At 26.1% G+C, this 22,649-nt stretch overlaps 2 protein-coding genes across 4 annotated transcripts; both read left to right on the top strand.

Annotated features, from left to right (window-relative positions):
• Nucleotides 1–301: 301 nt before the first annotated feature.
• On the top strand, nucleotides 302–1,641 carry LOC145838371 (uncharacterized). The gene has a single exon (XM_082945950.1). It carries the CDS (start codon nucleotides 309–311, stop codon nucleotides 1,473–1,475), a length of 1,167 nt encoding a protein of 388 aa, XP_082802076.1. The 5' UTR covers nucleotides 302–308; the 3' UTR covers nucleotides 1,476–1,641.
• Nucleotides 1,642–1,735: 94 nt separating this feature from the next.
• On the top strand, nucleotides 1,736–21,041 carry LOC145838241 (trafficking protein particle complex subunit 9-like). Of its 3 annotated transcripts, none has more exons than XM_082945804.1 (20): nucleotides 1,736–1,928; nucleotides 2,675–2,864; nucleotides 5,715–5,836; nucleotides 5,986–6,114; nucleotides 6,654–6,802; nucleotides 7,536–7,653; nucleotides 7,934–8,106; nucleotides 8,607–8,810; nucleotides 11,149–11,282; nucleotides 11,473–11,700; nucleotides 12,638–12,753; nucleotides 13,346–13,410; nucleotides 13,949–14,136; nucleotides 14,559–14,709; nucleotides 14,936–15,044; nucleotides 15,448–15,628; nucleotides 16,526–16,618; nucleotides 17,089–17,187; nucleotides 17,699–17,823; nucleotides 20,752–21,041. In XM_082945804.1, the coding sequence occupies exons 1-20, from the start codon at nucleotides 1,755–1,757 to the stop codon at nucleotides 20,908–20,910; spliced, it is 2,907 nt and encodes a 968-aa protein (XP_082801930.1). In that variant the 5' UTR covers nucleotides 1,736–1,754; the 3' UTR covers nucleotides 20,911–21,041. The 3 variants fall into 3 exon arrangements, with proteins under 3 accessions (XP_082801930.1, XP_082801929.1, XP_082801931.1); XM_082945803.1 differs by having other exon boundaries at nucleotides 14,556–14,709; XM_082945805.1 differs by having other exon boundaries at nucleotides 1,736–1,932; nucleotides 2,679–2,864; nucleotides 14,556–14,709.
• The last annotated feature ends 1,608 nt before the right edge of the window (nucleotides 21,042–22,649 follow it).

The raw sequence follows: 22,649 nt of genomic DNA, 5'->3' as shown, positions 1-22,649 counted from the left end.
ACTTGTGGCTTCAATATACTTATATTTAACAAAATATGCTTTAAATTATGAGCTTTACTGCCAGAATTTAACTTATGCTTTTCAGATAACAATGTTATAACAACATGAAGCCAAAAAATCATTTTGACCCATTATATCTCTTAAAATTTAATTTATTTTTTCTTAACAACTTACTTTTCAGATACAAGTTAAATCAAATTAAAAAAATATTAATTAACCCCTATGGCTTATTTATAAAGCTTAAAAAATATGCTGCAAATAATACAATAGAAATTTAAAAACTTTTCAGATAATAGTATTATAACAAAATGAAGCCAACAAAGCGTTTCGACCACCAGAAAGTGGTGAGGTACGTCCAGAGCGGCTCGGTGATCGACCTCAAGCACTACATCATGGAGTTTGAGAAGAAGTGCATCAACTTCACGCTGGACTTCCGCACGAAAGGCAAGCAGAAGCGAACTTGCATGCACATCGCCTGCACTTTTGGCGACGAGGCAGTTGTGAAGTGCCTGATAAAGTACGGAGCCCGCACTGATGTGAAGGACTTCACTGGGAATCTTCCCATGCATTTAGCAGCCCAGTTTGTGCTGGAAAACGTGGAGTTTTACAAGACCCACAAGGACATAATGAATCCGTTGATCAAGCACCACCCAGAAGGGGTCTATGAAAAGAACCACAAGGGAAAAACCCCCGGGGACTATCTGGATGAGGCAAGGGAGAAGTACCACAAGTTCTGCTTGGAGCTCGCGGAAAAGAACAAAGAGAAAGAATCTGATTCTGAAAATGAAGATCAAGGTGAAGAAGGGGATGAAGATAAGAAAGAAGACAAAGAGGAGCAATCTCCATCAACAGGAACTAAGAGGCCTGCAGAAGAAAATGCTGCTGAAGATGAAGAGGCAGAGGAAGAAAGCTCTTTTGATGGCAAAGAGAAGGACAACGTGAAAATGTTCAGTCAGTGGGCTGAGAGGATGTCCAAGGAGTACACAAGAAAGCAGCGGTTCGACGGGTTGAGGCACCAGAAGAGCACCAAGAGGCAGAAGTTCAACGAGAAGAACTCCATGCAGTTCACGGAGGAGAAGGCCAACAAGACGATGAAGGTGTTCAGGAACAAGCAGCAGGTGAAGCTGCAGAAGCAGGTGGAGAGCTACCAGCAGAGCTTGAGCCAGATGAAGGAGCTGAGAAGTGGCAGCAAGAAGATCAGGTTCATGGACATCCCGTGGCCGTGCAAGAGGGGAACGACGAAGGAGCAGGTGGAGGTGATCATGAAGGGGCTGGAGGAAGGAGCAGACGAGAAGACGAGGTTGAAGTACATCAAGAGGCAGCTGCTGATGTGGCACTCTGATAAGTTGAAGCAGAACTTTGGAGGTCTTTTTCACGAGGACCACAAGGACATGATCCTTGATACGGTGAACGGCATCTCACAGGAGCTCACCAATCTCAAGGATTCTGATGCCAATGATAACTTTTCATTCTAAACTTTATTTTTGTGTTTTAGGTGAAATAAGTAGGTAATATTTTAAAGGACATTAATTTTAGGTCAAATATAAAAAAAAATTGTAACAATAGCTTTTATAAGATGTGTGTGAATAATAAAATATCTATATTGAGATATAAATATGTTTACAAAATTAAACTTTCAGTAGGTTGTACATATTTTAAATAAGTTTTGAAAGTTTGTTAAAATTGCGCAGTTGTACAAAGTTTTAATTAAAAACATATTTTAAATAGTATTTTTTTGAAAATTAAATGTTGTGATGAGCAGTGCGAATTACTCTTGCAAATGCTTGGATCACTCAAAGATCCTCATCTCTGTTGAGCAAGGAGGGAGCATAGGTGATGCGGAGTTTGATGAATGTCTCAAGTTCCTCAACAATTTCAGTGTCATCAACGTACCAGATGCTGGCAGAAACATCCACTTCAAATTTCAAGTGGGTGCAAGTGTTGTTTGTTAAAAAAAAATTATTTAAAATTTTTTCACCATGTTTATGTAGTTTGTTTTTTTATTCTTAAATTATACGCACTTAAAATTGGAAATAAAAAATTCTAATAGAAGCATCCGCCTAAAATTTCGAGCCACTACTGGTATTTTATGCTAAAGAGCTTGTTTAATATTAAATCTAAAGAGATGTTCATAGTTTTCGTTAAAAAATAAACTCTGATGTTGTTTCGTTTAAAACTAACTTTAGAAGTGTAAAAGGCTGTTTGCTTTTACAAATTTATCAAGAAAATTTACGATATGATAGTGCTTCACAAAATAAATGATCACATTACAATTATTCGATTTAAGTAGTATATTAACTGGCAATTATTGTTAAACATATCAAATTTAAAATAAGACATATTAAGGCCTAAGTTTTTTACTATCTCTTTTTACCAGCCAATTCACTGTCCAGACAGAAAAACTTACAAATAAAACAATACATTAGAAAAATTTAGAATTAAAACAACCCAACAGAAAAAACTTACAAATAAAACAACCCATTAAAAAATTTAGAGGTAAAACAACCCAACAGGTAAAAGTTACAAATAAAACAACCCATTAAAAAATATTACAGTTGAAAATTCTCAACAGAAAGACTTGCAAATAAAACAACCCATCAAAAAATATTACAATTCTAAACAGAAAGACCTTCCAGTACATTAGAACAATTTTATTTAAAAATTTTCTCAACAGAAAGACTTGCCAGTGTCCGGAGATGACTGGGGGTCGTTCCAGCTTCACAGGAGACCGCTGGGGATGATCGTTCTTGCGGAGTGCTCCACCCCTATCGACGTGGCGTTGCTGCAGGAAGTCTACCAGAAGAAGAAGGAGCTCAGATCTCAGATATACGACTCGAGGTGCTTCGTGTTTGGAATTAACAATGGTTTGTTTTTGTTTAGAATAGTTAGATTTTCTATTAATTTAATTTATTTGTGTTTGATAAGAAAAAAATGTTTTGTGTCATTTTAAATATTTGTTTTGATAATGTCCTACAAATTGTTTGTATTTACTATTTTAATAACTTTGTTTATTAATTATTCTATGAAAGTATTTAATTTAAATTTAAAGATTGTTTTAAATTTTATTTTAAACAATTCCAAATAACGTTTTACTTTCATGATAGTATGTGATGTTATTTATTTTCGAGAAACATATTTGACACATTCTCGATACCAATTACTTCAGTACCTTAAATAAGATTTCTCATTCTTTTCCTAAAAACAAATTAATTTTTCTAAGTAAGCTAAATTGTTTAAATTTGTTAAGTTGTTTATTTAATAATTTATTATTTTTGAGAATAAACAATTACTCAGTTTCACCGCAGAGCGGATTTTCAAATTGTAAATCTGTGGTAAAATAATAATATTAAAAATGACAAATATTTGAAAATTGGTTTGAGTTAAGCTGATATAAAAAAATAAAAAATAAATTAAGAATTATATTAATGTAGAACAACCTTTAATTTTAAAACTATCAAATTATAGTCTACAAACAATACAATTAAACCATAGTATACTGTGGGGTATTGATATCTAATGGATTTAAAGAGATTAAAACTTTTACAGAGTTAGAAGTTATGGAGTAGTATATACATATTATTAAGCACACAGTTCTAATAATAAATTAATAATGTAATAATGTTCAAAATAAAACCAGGGAGTAAGCATTAAAAATTTTTATGAAAGCATTGTTGTTGTTATTGTTAACAGAGTTGTATTATGATGACAAAGTATAAAATGGCTTTTTGTGAAAAATTTTAGATAAGCGAAAAATAGAATGAGGGTTAGATTTCAGATGTTAAATTTAAAAAATAAGATAAAAAATTGAATATATTTAGTTGAGAGATAATCAAAGAGAGTATAAACTACTAATAATTCAACTCAAGAAAAAAAATATATGTATACTAATTCTCCAATAATTATGATTTACAACTGGAAATGGGTATATTATAATATATGCACAATTTATCTTATATCTTAATAAAATATATTTAACTAATCAACAGACTTGAAAAAAAAAAAAAAATAAATAAAATAAAAAAAAAAAAAAAAAAAAATAGTTTTAACAGTTTAATACTGAGAATGGGAATAATATTATAATATATGCACAAATAATAAAATATTTTAATAAAATTGATACCTGTGTGAGATATAAATTATAAATATTCATTTAAGTAATGTGGGCATTGGGTTATCAGTTCATTTCTCTTGTTTAAGGTTTTTCTTTTGTCTGCTAGGGCTATATGGAGTCTTTCTAGGTTACATAAAGTGCACATGTTAGTATGGTTTGTGTTAGATTTTACTGATTCTACTATTTTCCATTCAATTGAGTATTTTATATGGTTACTGTATAGATCCCATAGGTGATTTGCAAGTTGGGTACAATTTTTGGGTTTGCTTTTAAAAGGTTTTGGGAAAGAGGTTTTGTGTTCATTATATCTAGACTTAAATGTTCTTTTGGTTGAACCAATATAAATTTTGTGGTCATTTACGGATGTGGAGACTTTAGCTTGATATATTACATTACTTAGGCAACACTTGTTATCAACGGGGCAGTTTGTTTTTATTCTACAATTACAAAGTTTTTCGTTTTTATCTGATTTTTTCGTGAGTTTTTTGTTGTGGGAATTTATGAGGGCCATAATATTAGGTGCGCAGCAGTATGATATTTTTATAGAATTTCTGTTGATTATTTTGTGATAGATGGTGTCTTTCTTAAAATGTTTATCTACTAAATCCAGGAAAAGTTTGCCAATTTTAGTCTGTACAGATTTACAAAAGGGGGGATTGTAATAAATGCAATTTCTTTTTCTAATTTTGTTAATGTTTGTACTATCAAATTGTTTGTAGGTTAAATTATATTTAAAATTACTTTTATTTAATGCGTTTTGGTACAAGCCTTTGATGTTATTAAAAACTTCTTCATTTTTAGATAGTTTGCATAATCTTTTTTCAATCATTTTTGGTATATTGTTACGTATATTTTTAGGGTGGTTGGAATTGTTGTTGATGTAGTTAGTTTTGGAATTAGGTTTACGGTAGGGACTGTAGGTGTTTAGGGATAGGTCCAGGGAGACGTCAAGAAATTCTGTACTAGTGTTGCCAATATCTATTGTAATTTCAAAACCTATTGAAGACATTTTTTTTATAAGGGACTTTTTCATTTTTTCAAGTGTGGTTCCAGAGGATTGTTTTATAATTGCAAGACCATCATCTCTATATAAGCCTATATTTGATGGGCCTGTGATTGGGGATATTTCGCTTAGGATGTATAAGCCTATTAAGTCGCAGGCCCAAGCCGGTGATCTGCTGATAAGTGCCAATGATGAAACTTTCATGGCGGGTTTGTTTTATTATATATGTGTATGTATTTAATTTATAACATTGTAAACATTGGTGATCTGTTGATATCTGCTAACGATTAAGTTTTTTTTGTCGGTTTATCTTGTATGTTTTTTTTTGTTTAGTTTATGTAAAATAGTACTACATATATGATAAATACTAAGATAATAGGTGATTAATTCTACGTTTTGTAACTAATTTTATTTGTTTTGTACTTGGTAAAATTAAAAGAAAAGTTATTTAGAAAGTAATGTGAAAAAATTAAATGTTATTTAAACCATTTCATCATGGTTTTCAGGTTTGTTTTGTAAAAAAAATATTATTTCAACCACTTTTCAATTAACTTTTAAAATTCTAAAATAATAGTTAAAAAATAAAAAAACATCTAACAGCTACAATAGAAGGAATATGTGCAGTTAGCTCGATAATATTGTGGCCAGATAAAAACCAAAGTGTAACCAATCAAGATTCAAATGGTAATGTACCAACTCCTGGTAAAACTACAAATGAAAATGTCAGTTTACAGAAAAAAAATTTGCCAGATAATTTTATTAAAGTATTTTTGATTAATAGAAAGTTTCATTAGTCCATGAATTGCTTTTAGATACTCAGAATCACATAAATAAGCTGAAAAAAGTTGATTAAGTTATATTTACTATACAGAAAACAGACACTCAAAGTATAGCTTCAACTTCTTCAATAGTTTCTACTGATGATCTTAATAAAAAGTGTTTCAATACACCAGAACAGTTTATTTCACGATATAAAGAAGCTGTTATCATTTATTGCAAGGTAAATAATTTATGATTCGTTGAAGTCTTTAATACATATTAAACTGCAAGTATAAAATGTTTATTACAGGGTTGCTAAAAACCTGGAATTTGACAATTTAGACTAAAAAACCTGGAAAAACCTGGATTTTTAAACAAGTTTTACATGTTCAGTGATAAATTTTGTTTTGACAAAAAAAATCTATCGTATAGAAAAAAAAAATCGTCATCATCAAAAATTATTTTTGTAAAATAACACATTTAAAGAAGGATTAAGATATGTTTACAATGTCGTTATACTATTTAATTTTAAACTAAAAGTAGACCCTAAAACAAGTATTTTAAAAACCTTGAAGAAGTTTTAAAAACCTGGAGTAAATTTGCCAAAAATATTAGGCATCCCTGTTATTAGTAAGAAAAAATTAATGTTAAACTTTTTTTAATAATTACCCATAAATTGAGTTTAATTCGTTTGTTTATTTGAAATAAAGGCGACCTTGAGAAAAGTCAAACATTTCAATTTATAATATATAGAGCCTGATAAATTAACCATATTTCCAGGAAAAGCATTTAGCAGTAGTTGAGTTGGAAGCATGCATTAAAGCAACCAGAACCATGGCAATTATGAAAAAATATAAGGAAGCAAGTGAATTTCTGCAAAACGCTGTTTACATAAACCTTCAGTTAACTGACCAAGAACGAGTTTACAGGTTTTTAAGTTAATAAATTTTAATGTTGTAAGTAAATATAAGGAAGCTAGCGGATTTAGAGGATTTTAAATCTATAAATTTTAATACAATGTATATATTATAGACAATAGTATTTCTATAAACTCTGTTTATTTTTATAAAGTGAAACCTTAATAAAATTTCTGATGTTTTTCTTAAAACTAAATATGAAATTAAAAGCATGTAGCTGGTACTTTCTAATTCTTATTTAGCTTAAGCTTTGTAGTATGAACTGTGAAGAATAACTCCTTATTCAGTTTTTAAAATGAAAAATCTGCAAAGATATTAAAATACGATACGATGAGCTACACAACTCTACACATTTTTTATATAGTTATTTTACTAATTTTTTTAATTATTTGAAACATTTTTAAAATCTTAAATTTCCTACTCCTAGTTATTCCTACAACCTTATTTTATTTTTGTTTTTATAAAATAAAAGTACAACTATACAAGATAGTTATCTAAAAGAGAACGTAATGCTTTGCTATACAATCCACAAAAAAAAAGATACACATATCAGAGTTGTAAATTATAACTTAAAAAATGAGCATTAAACATTTCTTATTAATGCACAAAATATCAGAGTTGTAATTCAAAGTATTATAAAATAGATTTCAATTTGTAGACATCAATAAATAATTTACAGTTCGTTATCAGAGTTGTACATGAATATTTTAAAAGTTTTTTTTTTAACATAAAAATAAATATACAGATACAGTTCCTTATCAGAGTTGTACATGAAGATAGGAATGAAAAGAAAATGTTCATTTTATTTGAGAGTAGCAGCTATGCAGTGCGTGACTACAACCAATGATTCCCATTGGAAAGATGTAAGTTAAAATAACAACTTCTATTAAAAAATAAGATTAAGATAGTTAGTAGCAAAAGTACCAGCTCAACAACACTGTTAAAGACTTACGATAAAATGAATTATAAAGTTTTATATTCTCGAAAACAAAACAGCCAAAAGTTTTAAATTACATTGTTAAGAAGTTTTAGTATGATTTTGTTTATCTGTTGCATAATTATACAAAGCTAATGAATTATTAAATAGGAGGAAATATACTTATAGTAAATATATTTATAAAAAATTATTAATAAATCAAACAGTGTTGTGAAATTCTGCACCGCTCACTACTCGGGTTCGGAATCGACTTGCTATCCGACGTGGGAATTCCCCTACAATGCGAAAGTGAGGCAGGGTGGGTTTTGATAAAACTGAGAATTTTGCACGAGCTTGCATACGCGAGCAGAAGACTCGGAGATGAGAGAACTGCTGCTAGGTGAGATATTATCGAATAAATAAGCAGAAAAGTGTATTAACATCTATGTTTAAAATGTTTTTCAGATTATTTTGAAAACTCAGGCTTAAGTTTTTGATAAACTTTGGACTTTTTCCAAAATCTCAGGCTAGCTTTATGACTTTTATATGACTAGTCGATTTATTAATCATTTTGTGTTTTAAAAGATTGTGTGTTGGGTTATGAAAGGGTGTTAATTTTTTTAATTCTTGTGACAAACAAAGTTTCTTTAAATAAAATATTTTTTAGTGTGCTTGAGCTCATATATATAATTATTGTCTTTTTGTGATGTGATTTTTACGAAGTAAATTTTAGTTATATGACAAAGTTATTAATGTACAAGGTAATGCAACGTATAAAAAACTCAGTTCTTTTACTTACAAACAACTAAGTTAAAAGTTCTGTTTAATATAAAAACACCAAGGTCTTTAGAATTTAAAGATTTTTAGCTTCAAAAAAAAAGTATTTTTATGACGTGACAGGATAATGATATACGCGTTGGCGCGCTACCACTCTGAGATGAGCGAATCAGAAGAGAAGGAAATTTCCCGCCACCTGGATCAGCTCACCACTCAGAAGCCACCTAGTGGTGAAGAAAATGACGGGAGATTGGACATTTTGGGGGTGACGTCGCACGATGGCGCTGTTCTGCCGCCCGTCAGCTTCTACACAATCCCCACACTCAAGTTTTTAATAAAGATATCAAAAAAAAATGTAATATTTAAAAAAAAGATATTAAGTTGGTGGCAAATGATTTTAAAAAGAAGTACAGAAAAAATTCAGGTGTTTTTTTCTGAAGTTTTGAAAACTTTTTGAATTTTTTGATTGGTTAATCTTCAAATTAAAAACAAATTATACAGTAATCTTCCTTTATTGTACCAACATATGTTTCTGTGTGTTAACAGATTAACACACTTCAACTGAGCTATAAAAATAAATATTGTTATGTAAGAATAGAAGCTAAAGTAGGTGTATACATGTGTTCATTAAAATAAAAATAATTTCTACGTATTTTTAGAGGTTAATAGTTAACAATAGGTAAAATACTTAATGTTAAATCCGACTGTTATATAACTATATAATAATTGTAATTATTCTGATGAACACATGTATAAACCTACTTTAGCTTTTATTCTTTCATTACAGTATTTATTTTTTTACAGAACCCAGTTGAAGTGTGTTAATCCGTTAACACACAGAAACATGTGTTGGTACAATAAAGGAAGATTACCGTACAATTTTTTTTAATTTTATATTTCAATGTACTTGTTTCACTAGGATCTTTTTTGATAACAAACACTTAAATTTATATTTTGAATAGTTAATTTTCAAACCCAATTTAAATATTTAAAACTATCAAGTTGCTTTAAAATAAACTATTACAAAGTTTAAGTAATTAAGTCAAAGTTTTCTAATTTTTAGCTAAAGTAGTACATAATGACGTTTTAGTTTCGATTTTAAAATTTTAATTCTGAAAGTATTGAATGGTTTTATAAATTTATGCTGGTAAACCTATGGCTAAGATAAATTAATCAAAATTCAAAACTATAACAGCATTAGATTTTAAACAAATATTTTTTATATTACATAATAAATACTTTATTTTTTTAACATGTTTGTTGAGATAGATTAGATATCAAACAAGGAATTTTTTTTTCACTTACTAATATATATATATATATATATATATAATTTATTCAAATGGCGATTTTAAAAATTCTGGAACATATGTTTCACAAAGCTTTAATTTTTCATAAAGCTTTGATCATCAGCCAGTTAAATTCAAAATACAAAGCACTGTACTAAACAAAGATACAAAAGTTATGCAAAAAAACAAAAAACAGTATGACGTAATATTGTCTTCACTGTGTCTTCACTGTGTGTTATGTCGAGTGCAAATAAGCTGGTCTATGCATAAAATTTTATCTAAAAGTAACATATAATCTAAGTTCAACAAACTTTTTAGCACTGAGTTTTAGTAATAAATTTTTGTAGGATTTTAATTTTTAAATGTACTAAAATGAAGCAACAATGTACTAACTGTGAGTACTAACTGCTTAAAATCATTCCGAGTCAAAATAACATATGGGTTTATGTCTTGCTCTATTGAAATTTTTTTAAGTGTAATAGTTTTAGAAGCTGTCATTTGTTTCTTATGCAAAGTTGTATTTTAATTAAATCTGTAAGCCTTAATTCTACAAGACATTTTTTGAAAAAAAAAACAAAAAAAACAGGAGTTCTAAACTTAGACTAGCACAAATCTTTTTGCATAATTGGTATTTAAACAAAATGTGATCAAATTTGTATTTAAACCTGGAATTGTATAAGATTATTTTAATTTAAAGTTTTTAACAAAAACTTGAAATATTAGTTTAAGGATATAATAGCTTTTGGTATATATTAGTAATATGTTTTTACAGTTTAGCAAAGTGCATTAATTAGTAGAAGCCGATTTTTACGTATAATTTTTGCAATAACTTTTGCCTCAATGCTTTTTCATGACCATTTAAGTAAATTATATATATATATAATTTATTGAAATGGCAATTTTAAAAATTCTGGAACATATGTTTCATAAAGCTTTAATCATCAGCCAGTTAAATTCAAAATGAAAAGCACTGTACTAAACAAAGATACAAAAGTTATGCAAAAAAACAAAAAACAGTATGACGTAATATTGTACATTACAAATATTCAGTACAAAAATCGATCTACCTTCTAACTAATCAAACAACTAAAATTAACGAAAACAACAGTTGTTTTTTGTTTTTTTGCATAACTTTTGTATCTTTGTTTAGTACAGTGCTTTTCATTTTGAATTTAACTGGCTGATGATTAAAGCTTTATGAAAAATTAAAGCTTTATGAAACATATGTTCCAGAATTTTTAAAATCGCCATTTCAATAAATTATTTAAAAGCCCTTCAAGTGGGCTCAGTTGAAAGTGTTTAAGTTTAAACATTAACCTTATTTTATGTATATATATATATATATTAACACTAAAATAACTTTTTAACAAAAACAGAATGATTGAGTTGCAACCTTTAAAAGAAGAATTGAAACCTCTTCAAATAACGAAGAGTGAAAATAATTCCGGAGTGTTTCTCTTCACCCCTTCTTCTTATTTCAGAAATAATTTAGATGACAATAATCGTGTCGGTTAGATTTAATAATTAATAATTAATCTTAATTTTTTATGTTTACGAAAAGTTGAAGTTTATTTTTTGGGACTATCTTTGTATTTTATGGACATTTTTTTTTTCCTTTGTTTTTATAATCATATGTAAATAGCTTGGTGAAATATTTTCAATGTTAATTTTTAGTTTGATGTTTGACAACTATTTCACAGATTTCAAATGGGTGTTAAATGAAGAAAGTTTGGTGAAAGTAAAATTTCACAACCCATTGAAGCACTCCATTATTAAAATAAAAAAGTTTCACTTGTTGGGGAAAACCCCCACCGGTGAAAATAAACCAATCAGGTGCAAGGGATTGAGTTTCGACATTCCGCCGATGTCCACCGTATGCAAATTAGTCAGGGTATTCCCCGAAGAAAGTGGTGTGCTCGATATTATTGGTTTGATCTCTTTATTGTTTATTATTTGTTTATCATATTTGTTACTTGTTTATTAAACTATTTCTTGGTTGTTATTAGACTATTGTTTATTAGATGTTTTTTTGAAACAAATAAATTAATTTAAGCATACGCAACATTATTATATGAGCTTGAATTCAAATTGTTGTTTGAAACATATTAATTATTATTAAATTAACTACTATTATAGGAAAGTTTTTAAACGTATTTATATACCATTTGCATTATTAACAGATTACTCATTTTATTTTAATAATAACAAATTTTACAGTATTCTTCTTTTATTACACTGACATATGTTTCTGTGTGTTAAACAAGTCAACACACTTCTTTTTGTTTTATGTTTTATTTCACAAAGCTTTTCAAAACTGTACTAGTTTCATTGTCAAGTGTAACTAGTAAACGATGTAAACAAAGCGAACTCCACAGCCTGGAATCAATATTGATTGAGGAAGAGCGACCTAAGTTAAATACGCAAATAGCATTAAATTGAAAAGCAAAATTAATAATAATTTGTTGATTAACATATCTTTACTTTGGTTTTACTTGCTAAATTTCTAAAGTTTGTTTTTATTTGAATTCATTCATACGTCATAAAATTAAAGTTATTCTTTAAGCTGTTTACTAGACTAAAGTTTTTTCAAATTATATTTAACATTTACCACTTGACAATGAAACTAGTATAGTTTTGAAAAGCTTTGTGAAATAAAAAATAAATTAAAATGATTAATCTGTCAAAAATAAGTTGCAAATGGTATATAAAAAAATATTAAATTAGTTCTTACAAAAAATATATTTTTTTCATATTTAAGGATACGCTACATTATTATACGGAGTTGAATCGAATTGTTGCTCAAAGCATTTAAGTTATTATTTTATCTAGTATTTAATAAATTTCAATATTATAATTATTTTATAGGATACGCAACATTATTATACGGAGTTGAATCAAATTGTTACTTGAAATATATGAATTGGTTGCCTTCAATTTGTAAATATAAAGTTGAAGTAACTCCTCCCTTACCCTTGCTAAAAGTAAGTTATTTTATTTCACTTTAGTAAATTTAGAATGAGGACTTTATAAAACAACTATATTAAAAGTTTTTATTGGAACTTGTGGATGTTTTTTATATAAATTCTGTTCCAAAAATTTTAGCGAAGTTAAGATTTAGTTCATTTGCTGATAGTGAGTTACTTTGTTTAAATCAACTCTTTCAGTATTTTTTTCAAAAACTCTATTGGATTATATTGTTACTAAATATAAATATCTTACTTATGTGATTTTCGAAAGTTTTCTCTTTTTTATAATATAAATTTCTTGATCATATAATTCGTCTAATTATTATTATTTTATTTTTTTAAAGTTCTTATACAAACGAAAAGTATTAAAATAACTGTTTTTTTGTTTTATAAAATTTAATTGAAATAAATTGTATTTTGTTTATATTTTATTTTCTTAACACCCTATTTTTGAGCTATACGTACTATTGATAGTATTTTGTCCTTCGATTTAAATTTGTCTCAGTAAGTAAAAAACACAAGCAACAAACGCTATTTTTTTTACTTATGCTAAAAAGTATGTTTAATACTAAATAGTTAAAATAACAAATGTTTGAATTATTTTCAGCTAAATCTTCCTGGTAGTTCGACAAAAGAGAAAATAGTCCAAGTTGACTTATTACCGGGAGAAAAGTTAGTTTAGTTGTAAACTTATGTTATTATTAGTGTTTTTATCTAAAAAGATTTTGATTTAAAAACTATAAAATATGTTGGTTGTAATTTATTGTTATCCTGTAGTTATATGGTTATATAAAACTTAAGGGTAGATGTCAAATATGCACAAAGGGATACTTTTGCACGGGTTGAAATTATTTTTTTTTGCTTTCACTTTAACCCCTAACCCTTACCCTTGGTCGGTTTTTTTTTTAACAATATTTTTTTGTTTTTATAATATTTTTTAAAACATTAAAAAAATTTTTTTTACTCTCGTGCTAAAGTCACTCTTCGTGCATGCTTTACCCTCAAATTTTAATATTTTCAAGGACTTCCAAGGGACAATATCCCCAAAAATTATTTAAGGAAAAAATATATAACTTACCAGAACATCAAATTAATTAAGATTAATTATAAGATTTAAAAAAATACTGAAAGAGATAGTTTACCATCTCTCAGAGTTATACAAAAATTTTGAGTGTCATGCGTCCTACAGCTTTTATTTTTAATTTTACAGGAAAACGGTTGAGTTGCCCCTGAAAAACTTGAGTGATACCGAGTGTAGTTTTATTGGAGCCATGGCAACCGATTGTGACCAATCACGTGCTAGCATTAGTTGTTGTGACGTCACCAACATGAAAAATATTCCCGCCAACGGTGAAGCGTTGTACAGAGTTGAAGTTGTTGCTAAGGACATCGTGATCGGTTAGTTAAGTTTATATTTTACCTGAGATTTTGTTTGTTTTACCTGTTTATTAAATTTATGCCTGAATTTTCCAAAAAGTTATCATTCTAAGAACTTTTATTAAGTACACCCAAAATCACAATAGTGGGACAGACTATAAAACACAATATTTTTCTAAATATTATGTTTGACATTTTAAGTACATGGTTATTTTTTCTGAAGTTTATTCTTTTTATGCAATAATACGTTTCAGTAAAAATTCTTAAAAAAATATTTTCAGCTAAAAAACTTAAAATTATAACGTTATACAATTGATAAAGTTCTAGTAAACTAATTCATTTGTTCTTTGGCATCATAAGCTTTATTTTTAATGTAAGTTTTAAATAATGTTTTCATTTATGTTTTGTATGTAACATCTAAATGATACTTTATTTGTCAGAAGAAGACAAAGAACCAGATAATTATGACGTCACTATCAAATACAAATCAGGTGATTCAAACTGCAATTACTGTCGTCAGTTGCAGATAAAATTGAAAATAGATTATAAAAATCACGTCACAGTAAATACATTGGAAGTTCACCCGTATCATAAGTTTGTTTTTGTGTAACAATTTATATTCAGTTAAAAGCTAGTTTTATATTTTATAAGTAAAAATGTTACCAGGTTTGAGATATTATTTTTTTAAACTTGTATACGTTTATGTTTTCTTTAAGTTAATGAATAGTTAATAAACTGATAAGTTTTGATACAAGTCTTCATAATATGAATTATTGTAATATTTATTAATTTAATTTCATAAAAACAATATGAATTTTAGACAGGGCTGGTTCAGAATGCAAATGACATTAGAAAATAAATTAAAAGAACAAATAACAATAACATCAAATGGACTAAACTCGGAAAATATTTACGAAGAAAGTTTAGAGGTTATTGTTTGTTTAAATGTTTTTTAGTAGCTTAAATGTATTCTGTAATAATTTATAGTTATTAATTGCTTTTAATTATTAGATATCTTCATGATGTATTATACGTTTTTAACTATCAGTTTTTAGTAAGTTTTTTTTTTTAACTACTATTATAAAGGTTATAATTTAGTACATAAGTTTATTTAACATTCATTTAACTATTTGATTTTATCATAAATCTCTTTTAAACTTTGTTGTTTTTATGATACTGAATAGTTTTTTGAGTTGGTTTATTAAAAATCTCTACTTGTTTTAGTTTTACTTTATCTTTTTAATCATCTAAAACTCAAATAAATACTCAAACCACCAAAAAAATATATAAAAACATATTTAAATACCAACATCATTTTTGTTTTGATAACAGCTAGATGAAGATGGAAGATTTTTGTTAGCAAAGTTAAATGGTAAAGAAATATCCACTTCTACACTCATAATTAAATGTGTAGAAAACGACAATGAAAAAATAGATCATATCAATAAAATAAATCATGTTGTCAAATTACTTGATAAATTGATGCTACTTAGCTGGAATATAAAAAATAAAAGTTTGTTTTTGATGTCTTTGATTATTGTATTTAATATTGTCAGAAAACTTTATCATTACAAATAAAAATAAAATTTTTAATACTAAAAAGTGTGCTTTTTATTTTATGTCATGAAGCCGCATACAAAAGTTGAAAGATAAATCCTAGAAATGTACTTTCAAATTAAATCTTTATATATACAGTTTTAAATGTAACAATATAATAAATAAATTGTTAAAAAATTCGAACATAGTAAGCCACTATTATGAAGGTTTTGTCTCATATAAGTGCCATTATAGTTGATTAAATTTATTTATATGTAGCTTGTATGTTATAACGTCTAAAAGTATGCTCATAATTCCACATTATTAAAAAAATTGTATTAATGTTTACCCTCAAATCAGTTTTAAACACTGCATCTTTTAAGCGTCTTCTCTGAACTGTATGTATTAAATATCTGTAGTTGTATTTTAAACATGCTGATAAAATAGTTTAACACTAATTGACTATTATAAACTACATACTAAACTTTTTTTTTACTTATTATGTTACAAGTTAGCTGTTTTATTAAACAGTGGTTTTTAAGCTGTGACTAAAAATTTATGATAATATATTTTACAATAACTTACTACTACAATATTATAATATAGTTATCATAACTAACTTTCCACGACAAAACTAAATGGGTTTATACTTGAAAAATATCTATTAAAATATGGTAACAGAACTTTTAATTACCGAAGGTTTATTTGTACAACTAAAGTACTACTACTTTATGGCACATCTTCAAATAATTATATATAATTATTAGTTCTACCAATAAACGTTTGGTAATTAATTTTGTTATTACTTTCTTTGTGCACTTTAATATTGTCCATTTAAAAACATTTATTGTCTATATTAAAATATAATTAACAGACGAATCAAGGCATGGAAAATTGATGTTTGAAAAAATGAGCTTACCAAAAATAGAATCAATTGTAAATATACTAAAACCGCCTATGCATTGGGGTGAGTTGTTACTTTGTTTATTTGTTCGTTAATACAATATTTTTAAAAACTTAAATAGTGTACTTTTCGAATAAGGTTGGCTTGGTAAATTTTTCTATATTTTAAAATCACTGTTATAATAAGTAGTTTATTATTATGTTTGAATTTTTGATCGAACATGATTGTATAATCAAAGATTAAAAATTCTATATAGAAATATACTTCAATTGTTTATTATTTTTAACTTATGAAACCTGATAGTAATATTACGACCTACCAAATATATATTTTCTGATGTAGTGTACTATTTCAAGTTTTGCATTTTTAAGGCATTTTTTTAATTTTTACACTTTAAAAAATCTTAAAATTTATATAAATCTGTCTTAAAATTTTAAATTTATTTAATGTAGATTTAATAATATGTATTCGATCAAATTCATTATTTTAAGTTAAGTTACAACTTTTAATTAACTTCTAATAAATTTTTATAGATATTAGTTTAGATGCGAAAATCAGCGATGAATTTGGAATTTATAAATACACAACTGACCAATTGTGCAACATTAATTATAATATTACCAATGTCTCTCGTTAGTTTCAATTATATTATATTGTTATATTCTAAAAAGTTAAACAATTTTAAATATCTTAGTAAAAGTAATATAAAATAATATTTAATTAAATTTCATACCACCTTAAATTGTTGTTTAAGTTAATTAAGTTTTAATTATAAAAAAAGTATTCAAATTATTAATGTAGTTTGTTGTTTTAAATAAAAGTTTTAGAGGTTTTAACAGAAATATCTAGGTCAGTTGACAATATTTAATTGCCCTTTGTATGTGTACCATATTTAAAAATGATTTTTATATTAAATGTATTTCACAAAAGTTAATGGAACATCTTTTTTTAGATTTCTATCTATTTAGAATTGTTTTAATTTTAAGTTTTATTTTTAAATATGGTTGCGTTTTATTTAAATAAAATAATAGTATTAATTTTTGAAAACTTAACTAGTTGCAATCTTTTTACTGCAGTCTTTGTTTTTATAAACTGTTGTATATAAAAAGACAAAATTGGTAAATTAACAAAAAAAATTAACAGCACACATAATAAACAAAATGGAATTGCAATTAGAATTGTTTCAAGATCAACTTAATGGGATGATCGAATATAATATGGAACATTCATTGATTGTAATTGGATGCAGTAGTAAAGATTTTTATCATGTTAGTTATTTTAATTATGATATTTAGTATTAATAAATTGTAGTAAATATGTTTGTCATATTAGTTATTTTAAATATAATATGGAAACAATATCGAAATATTTAAGTTTCGCAAATCGTCCTTAGGCATGTAAATTATTCTTTGTGATTTTTTGTTTTTATTTTTAAATTGGACAATTTTGAAAATTGTAATCTACAGTTAATGAAACTGGTTTAGCATTGAAAATGTTTATATAATAAACGAAAGATCTTTGTTTTTTTTTCTGTAAAAAAATTGAGACAGTTTTTTTTTTATGTGGTTTTTTAAACCGGTTTCATTACCTGTATCTTAATAACATATATAAAAAATACTATACTTCAAAGAAATTGACAAAATTTTTATTATACACTTATTATATTGCTTAAAGTACTTTCAAAACTGTTGTCATCAATCTAAAATGTACTTTAGTAAAGGTTGTTATCATCTAAATTATTTTAAATAAAGTATATTAATTTATTTAATTGTAGTTTTTTTAGCAGTAAATATTTCTACACAGTAAACAGTTAATCTATCTACTGCTAGATTTTGAAATTTACTTTAAACACGAAAATATAAAGTTTTTACTAAAAGTAGGAGTGATGATTTTTTTTATAAAACTTGTTACATTAACCAGATAAAGTTTTTTTGTGTGTCAGTCCTAAGCTGTATTTAGTAAAATCTCTTTCAACACATTTGTGGTTTAATACTCATTTATAAGAGAACTACTGTGTTAAAGAAATCAAATTAAAAGCACGTTTTAAATTTTTTTTTACGAAAGTTTTCAACTTTGTTTGTTTGGTTTTCACAGGCTAAAAAATATGTCTTCGACCAAATAAATAATTATGTAGTAGGCACTACTGTATGCAAGAAATCAATTTAATGTTATGATAAATTCCGTCTTTATTTGGTATTAAAAGCTAAAATAAAGCATGTAGAGATTTCACCACCTATACTTAGACAACCTAGTTTGAACATTTATTATTTGGAATTTTTTATTAGAAAAGTAACTACAACTTTTCGTTACAACTACTAAAACAAAACATTTATAGAACGTTTTTGAATTCTTTGGTATTACTTTATTAAAATATTTAAAGTTTTAACAATAAATTTAATTGTTTTAAAGTTTGGTTTGCACAGTTAAGCTTTGAAAAGAAACACTTGTATATATGTACACTGTCCATGTTTATTGTACATTACAATTACATAAACACAGTTTTAAAAATTTAACATAACAATTTTTGTCAGTTTAAATTGCTCCTGACGTCATCGTTATAAAATCGTAGAAAAGTTTGTTTTTTGAGCAAATATATTTGAGAACTTATTTAACTTGATATGAGTGCAAAATCGTTCACAATTTTAAGCCATACAAGATGGCTGTTAGATGGTTCAAGTAAACAAATATGTTAGAATGTAACCCAGTATTTAGTGTATCTGTACTATTTTATGATACAAAAAGCACATTATAACTTATTGCGTGCATTCATTCTGATTTTTTGTTTTTAAATGATAATAAAGGTTAATTTTTTGTGATAATTACTATCATACTCTGTTGTTAACTGATAAGTATTAAATTTTTTTATTTTGTTTGACAAATAACACAAAATAGTTGTAACATACACTCATAACAAATACAAAAAGCTTAAATATTTCATTCAACTTTCGTTGCTTTTCTAGTTCTTTGGTATATATTTTTCTTGATGTCTACAAGTTCCATTAATTCTATTCAAAGTATCTAGTTTTTTCCAGTTTTACTTAGTGCTTCATATAAGCATGCTTTGCAATTAAATGTACCAGAATTATTAAACAATCTATTTAATTTTTGACTCTTATTCTGTTTTACTTCTTTTAGCTATTGTATCCTTTGACAGTTCTGTTGAAATACTTATGATGGTTTACTATTTAATCTTATGATTTTTTTTTTGTTTTTTTTTTATCAAATTATTGCTGTCAATTTATTACAAACTTTTGTACGTTATATTTTATTTTACGAAATCACCTTAGATGTTCACTTATTTTTCTACATTTGCATAGCTTGGATAAAGATAGATTTCCGTTACTTCTTTTATGATGTGCTTTAGTGTTTTTACATTATATATACTTTTTAAATAATATATTATGCTTTTTGTTATCGTTTTATAGTGTTTATACTTGAATACTCCATGGTTTTTATCCTCATTTACATTTTTTTGAGTTTTTTTCTTATAATTAGTTTTTCACTTTTCTGAATTAGTTAAGTTATCATTTTTAAATTGTTATAGTTCAAATCTGACAATAAAGATATTCTTATTTGATATTTTTTACTTAATTTATTTTTCTGCATAAACAAATAATTGAAAAAAAAGTTTAAGTTTGCAATTTGAGAAATTTGCTGACGTCATTTAAAATTTTAGTGATTTTTTCTGGTTTTGAGAATATATAAACTAACTGAATGATTAGAGCGTTATCCTGATTTTTCCAAACATAAATTTTGAGCTACATAATGTAGCTGTATAAACATTACAATTTTGGTTTTTAGTAATTCAATTGAACCGTCGTAAAATATTATTTTGAAATATCTTGAACAAACTTGCAGTCATCAAATTTTATTATTTAAATAACACGCATGGTTTGTATTTCTGGTTAGAAAAGACCTTGCTGTTAGCTTTAGATAACCAAACTACTTTGAGTAAAAACATGAATCAAAAACACTATTTTAAGAAAATTGAAACTCTGCAAATTTGTCCAATAGATATTTTAATAATACTTTAGACAGTAAAAACATTTAAAACCCTGTTTTACACAGTTTTTTAATCTTAAATTTTTCGGATTAAACTTTGGTTAGTTAAACTCAATATATATTTATTTACAATCAATATTCAGGTCCTACCAAATTTTTTTAAATTATTGTTTAAAAAATTAATATTTTTTCAGGTACAACCGGGTGAAATTTGTAGTTTCTCTTGCACCGTGTTGTTTCTACTCAGCGGTCAGTACCAAGTGAGAGTGCGCGCTTTGGACGACTGCTATGACGTCATAAAAGAAAACAGCAAAGATAGCTCTTCGCCAACCATAACACTAGATGTCGCATAAGAGTAGTAAAAATGTAAAAATATAAATACTAAGTTTCAAGTTAAATTTTGTATCATTTATAAATTTATGATATTTTATTTACTTTGTATATTATAGTCAAACTATGTTTTTTGCACAAAATTTATTTTTAGTCATACCTTCATTAAATAAAAGAAACATTTTTTTACATTCTTGTACAATTTTGAATACTTACTTATTACTTTATTAGTTTTGTGAAAACTCTAAAATAGTTTTTTCTTAAAAATTGTGTTTACAAATCTTAAACACTTTGCAGTAAAGTGTCTTAAAAAAGTATTATATGTTTTAATTATATTTAATATTTTGGCATCTACTGAGCTGATAACAAATAAAATGTTCAAAATATTATTAAACGATCAAAAATGTTTTTAAGCTGTGAAAGTTTTGATCGTTAAATACTCGGATAAGTGCAATATTTTTTCTTCTTTTATTTTTTCATATTTTTATTAAAACCAAATTTTTTTTGATTAATTTTAAAATTTTAACATCAAAGCTTTCTAATAAAGTAAATAACCAATTTTATTATTTTTGATACAAACTTTCATTAATTTTTTTTCTAAAGGCTATTGTCAATTTTTTTTTCACCCATACATTAATTTTGCGGATATTTTAAACAAGTAATTAATTATTTTTGATACAGACTTTCATTAATTTTTTTTTCCAAAGGTTATTGTAAATACTTTTTTTTTCACATTGTTTTTGCGGAAATTTTAAACAAGTAATTAATTTTTTTACAACTGCTCTGTTTCTTCTCTCACTGCGCAACTTTTGTACCTACACATTTATTTGTTTTTTGTCGTTCACAACAACTATTATTAAAATATAATATTAAATACTAAATATAAATATTAAGTTAATAATATTAAGTATTATTTAAAATTTATAGTTAGTATAGATAGGATACTATCAGGTAATTGAAAATTAGTTTAGAATGTTAGCAAAAATAAAACTAATAAAAATTGTTTATTAAATCATTAAGAAAGCGATTTATTTTCTATACATACTAAAAAGTTTCTTTTTTGAAATTGTTTGTTAGTTGCTATATTTTTGTACCTATACTCAAAGTATTTAAACAAATTTGTTGATATTATTGTCATAAGATTAAGTATTAAAATAGTAAAACATTCTCAAGTAAACTTGTAAATGATTATATAAATCTAAGTCTTAGGTTATTATTCCTAATTTCCATTTTTATGATTTTAGAATATTTTTTTGTTATTCAGGTTAAAGCTTGATAAAAAGTTTTTAGTTTTCAATATATAGCTTTTACTTATTAAGTTAATTAATAAACTAAGGTTTGCTCGACGTAAATCACGCTTTTTGCTTCAAAAATGTTGATCATTATTTTGAAATAACAATTAATTGATAATAAATTTGGTAAGTATCTATGAAAACTCTAGAAACCCCAGTTAAAAGTTTTGAGATATAGAAAATCTTTTGAATTTTTGTTTCTCGTTGAGGGGCATTTTTAAAGACAGATATTTAATATGTTTGTAAAGTTAACAAGTTAAATAGAAATAAAAGTTTCATAGGTTGATTCATGGTAATTTCTCCGCACTTTTTGATAAAAACAAACATAAGCTACAAAACTAATTAAACTACCAATTTTTAGTCTGTACAGCAACGTTTTTTTTGTGTCGATTATTTTTTTAAGTTTTGATAAGAGAAACTACTAGTTATGTTTTTCATGTTTTGGAATTAATTTGGAACCCAGCAATAAC

The sequence above is a fragment of the Thalia democratica genome, chromosome 6 (assembly GCF_965202585.1).
Source record: "Thalia democratica chromosome 6, ktThaDemo2.hap1.1, whole genome shotgun sequence".
NCBI classification, from domain to species: domain Eukaryota; kingdom Metazoa; phylum Chordata; class Thaliacea; order Salpida; family Salpidae; genus Thalia; species Thalia democratica.
This window is presented reverse-complemented; position numbering and strand designations above follow the sequence as displayed.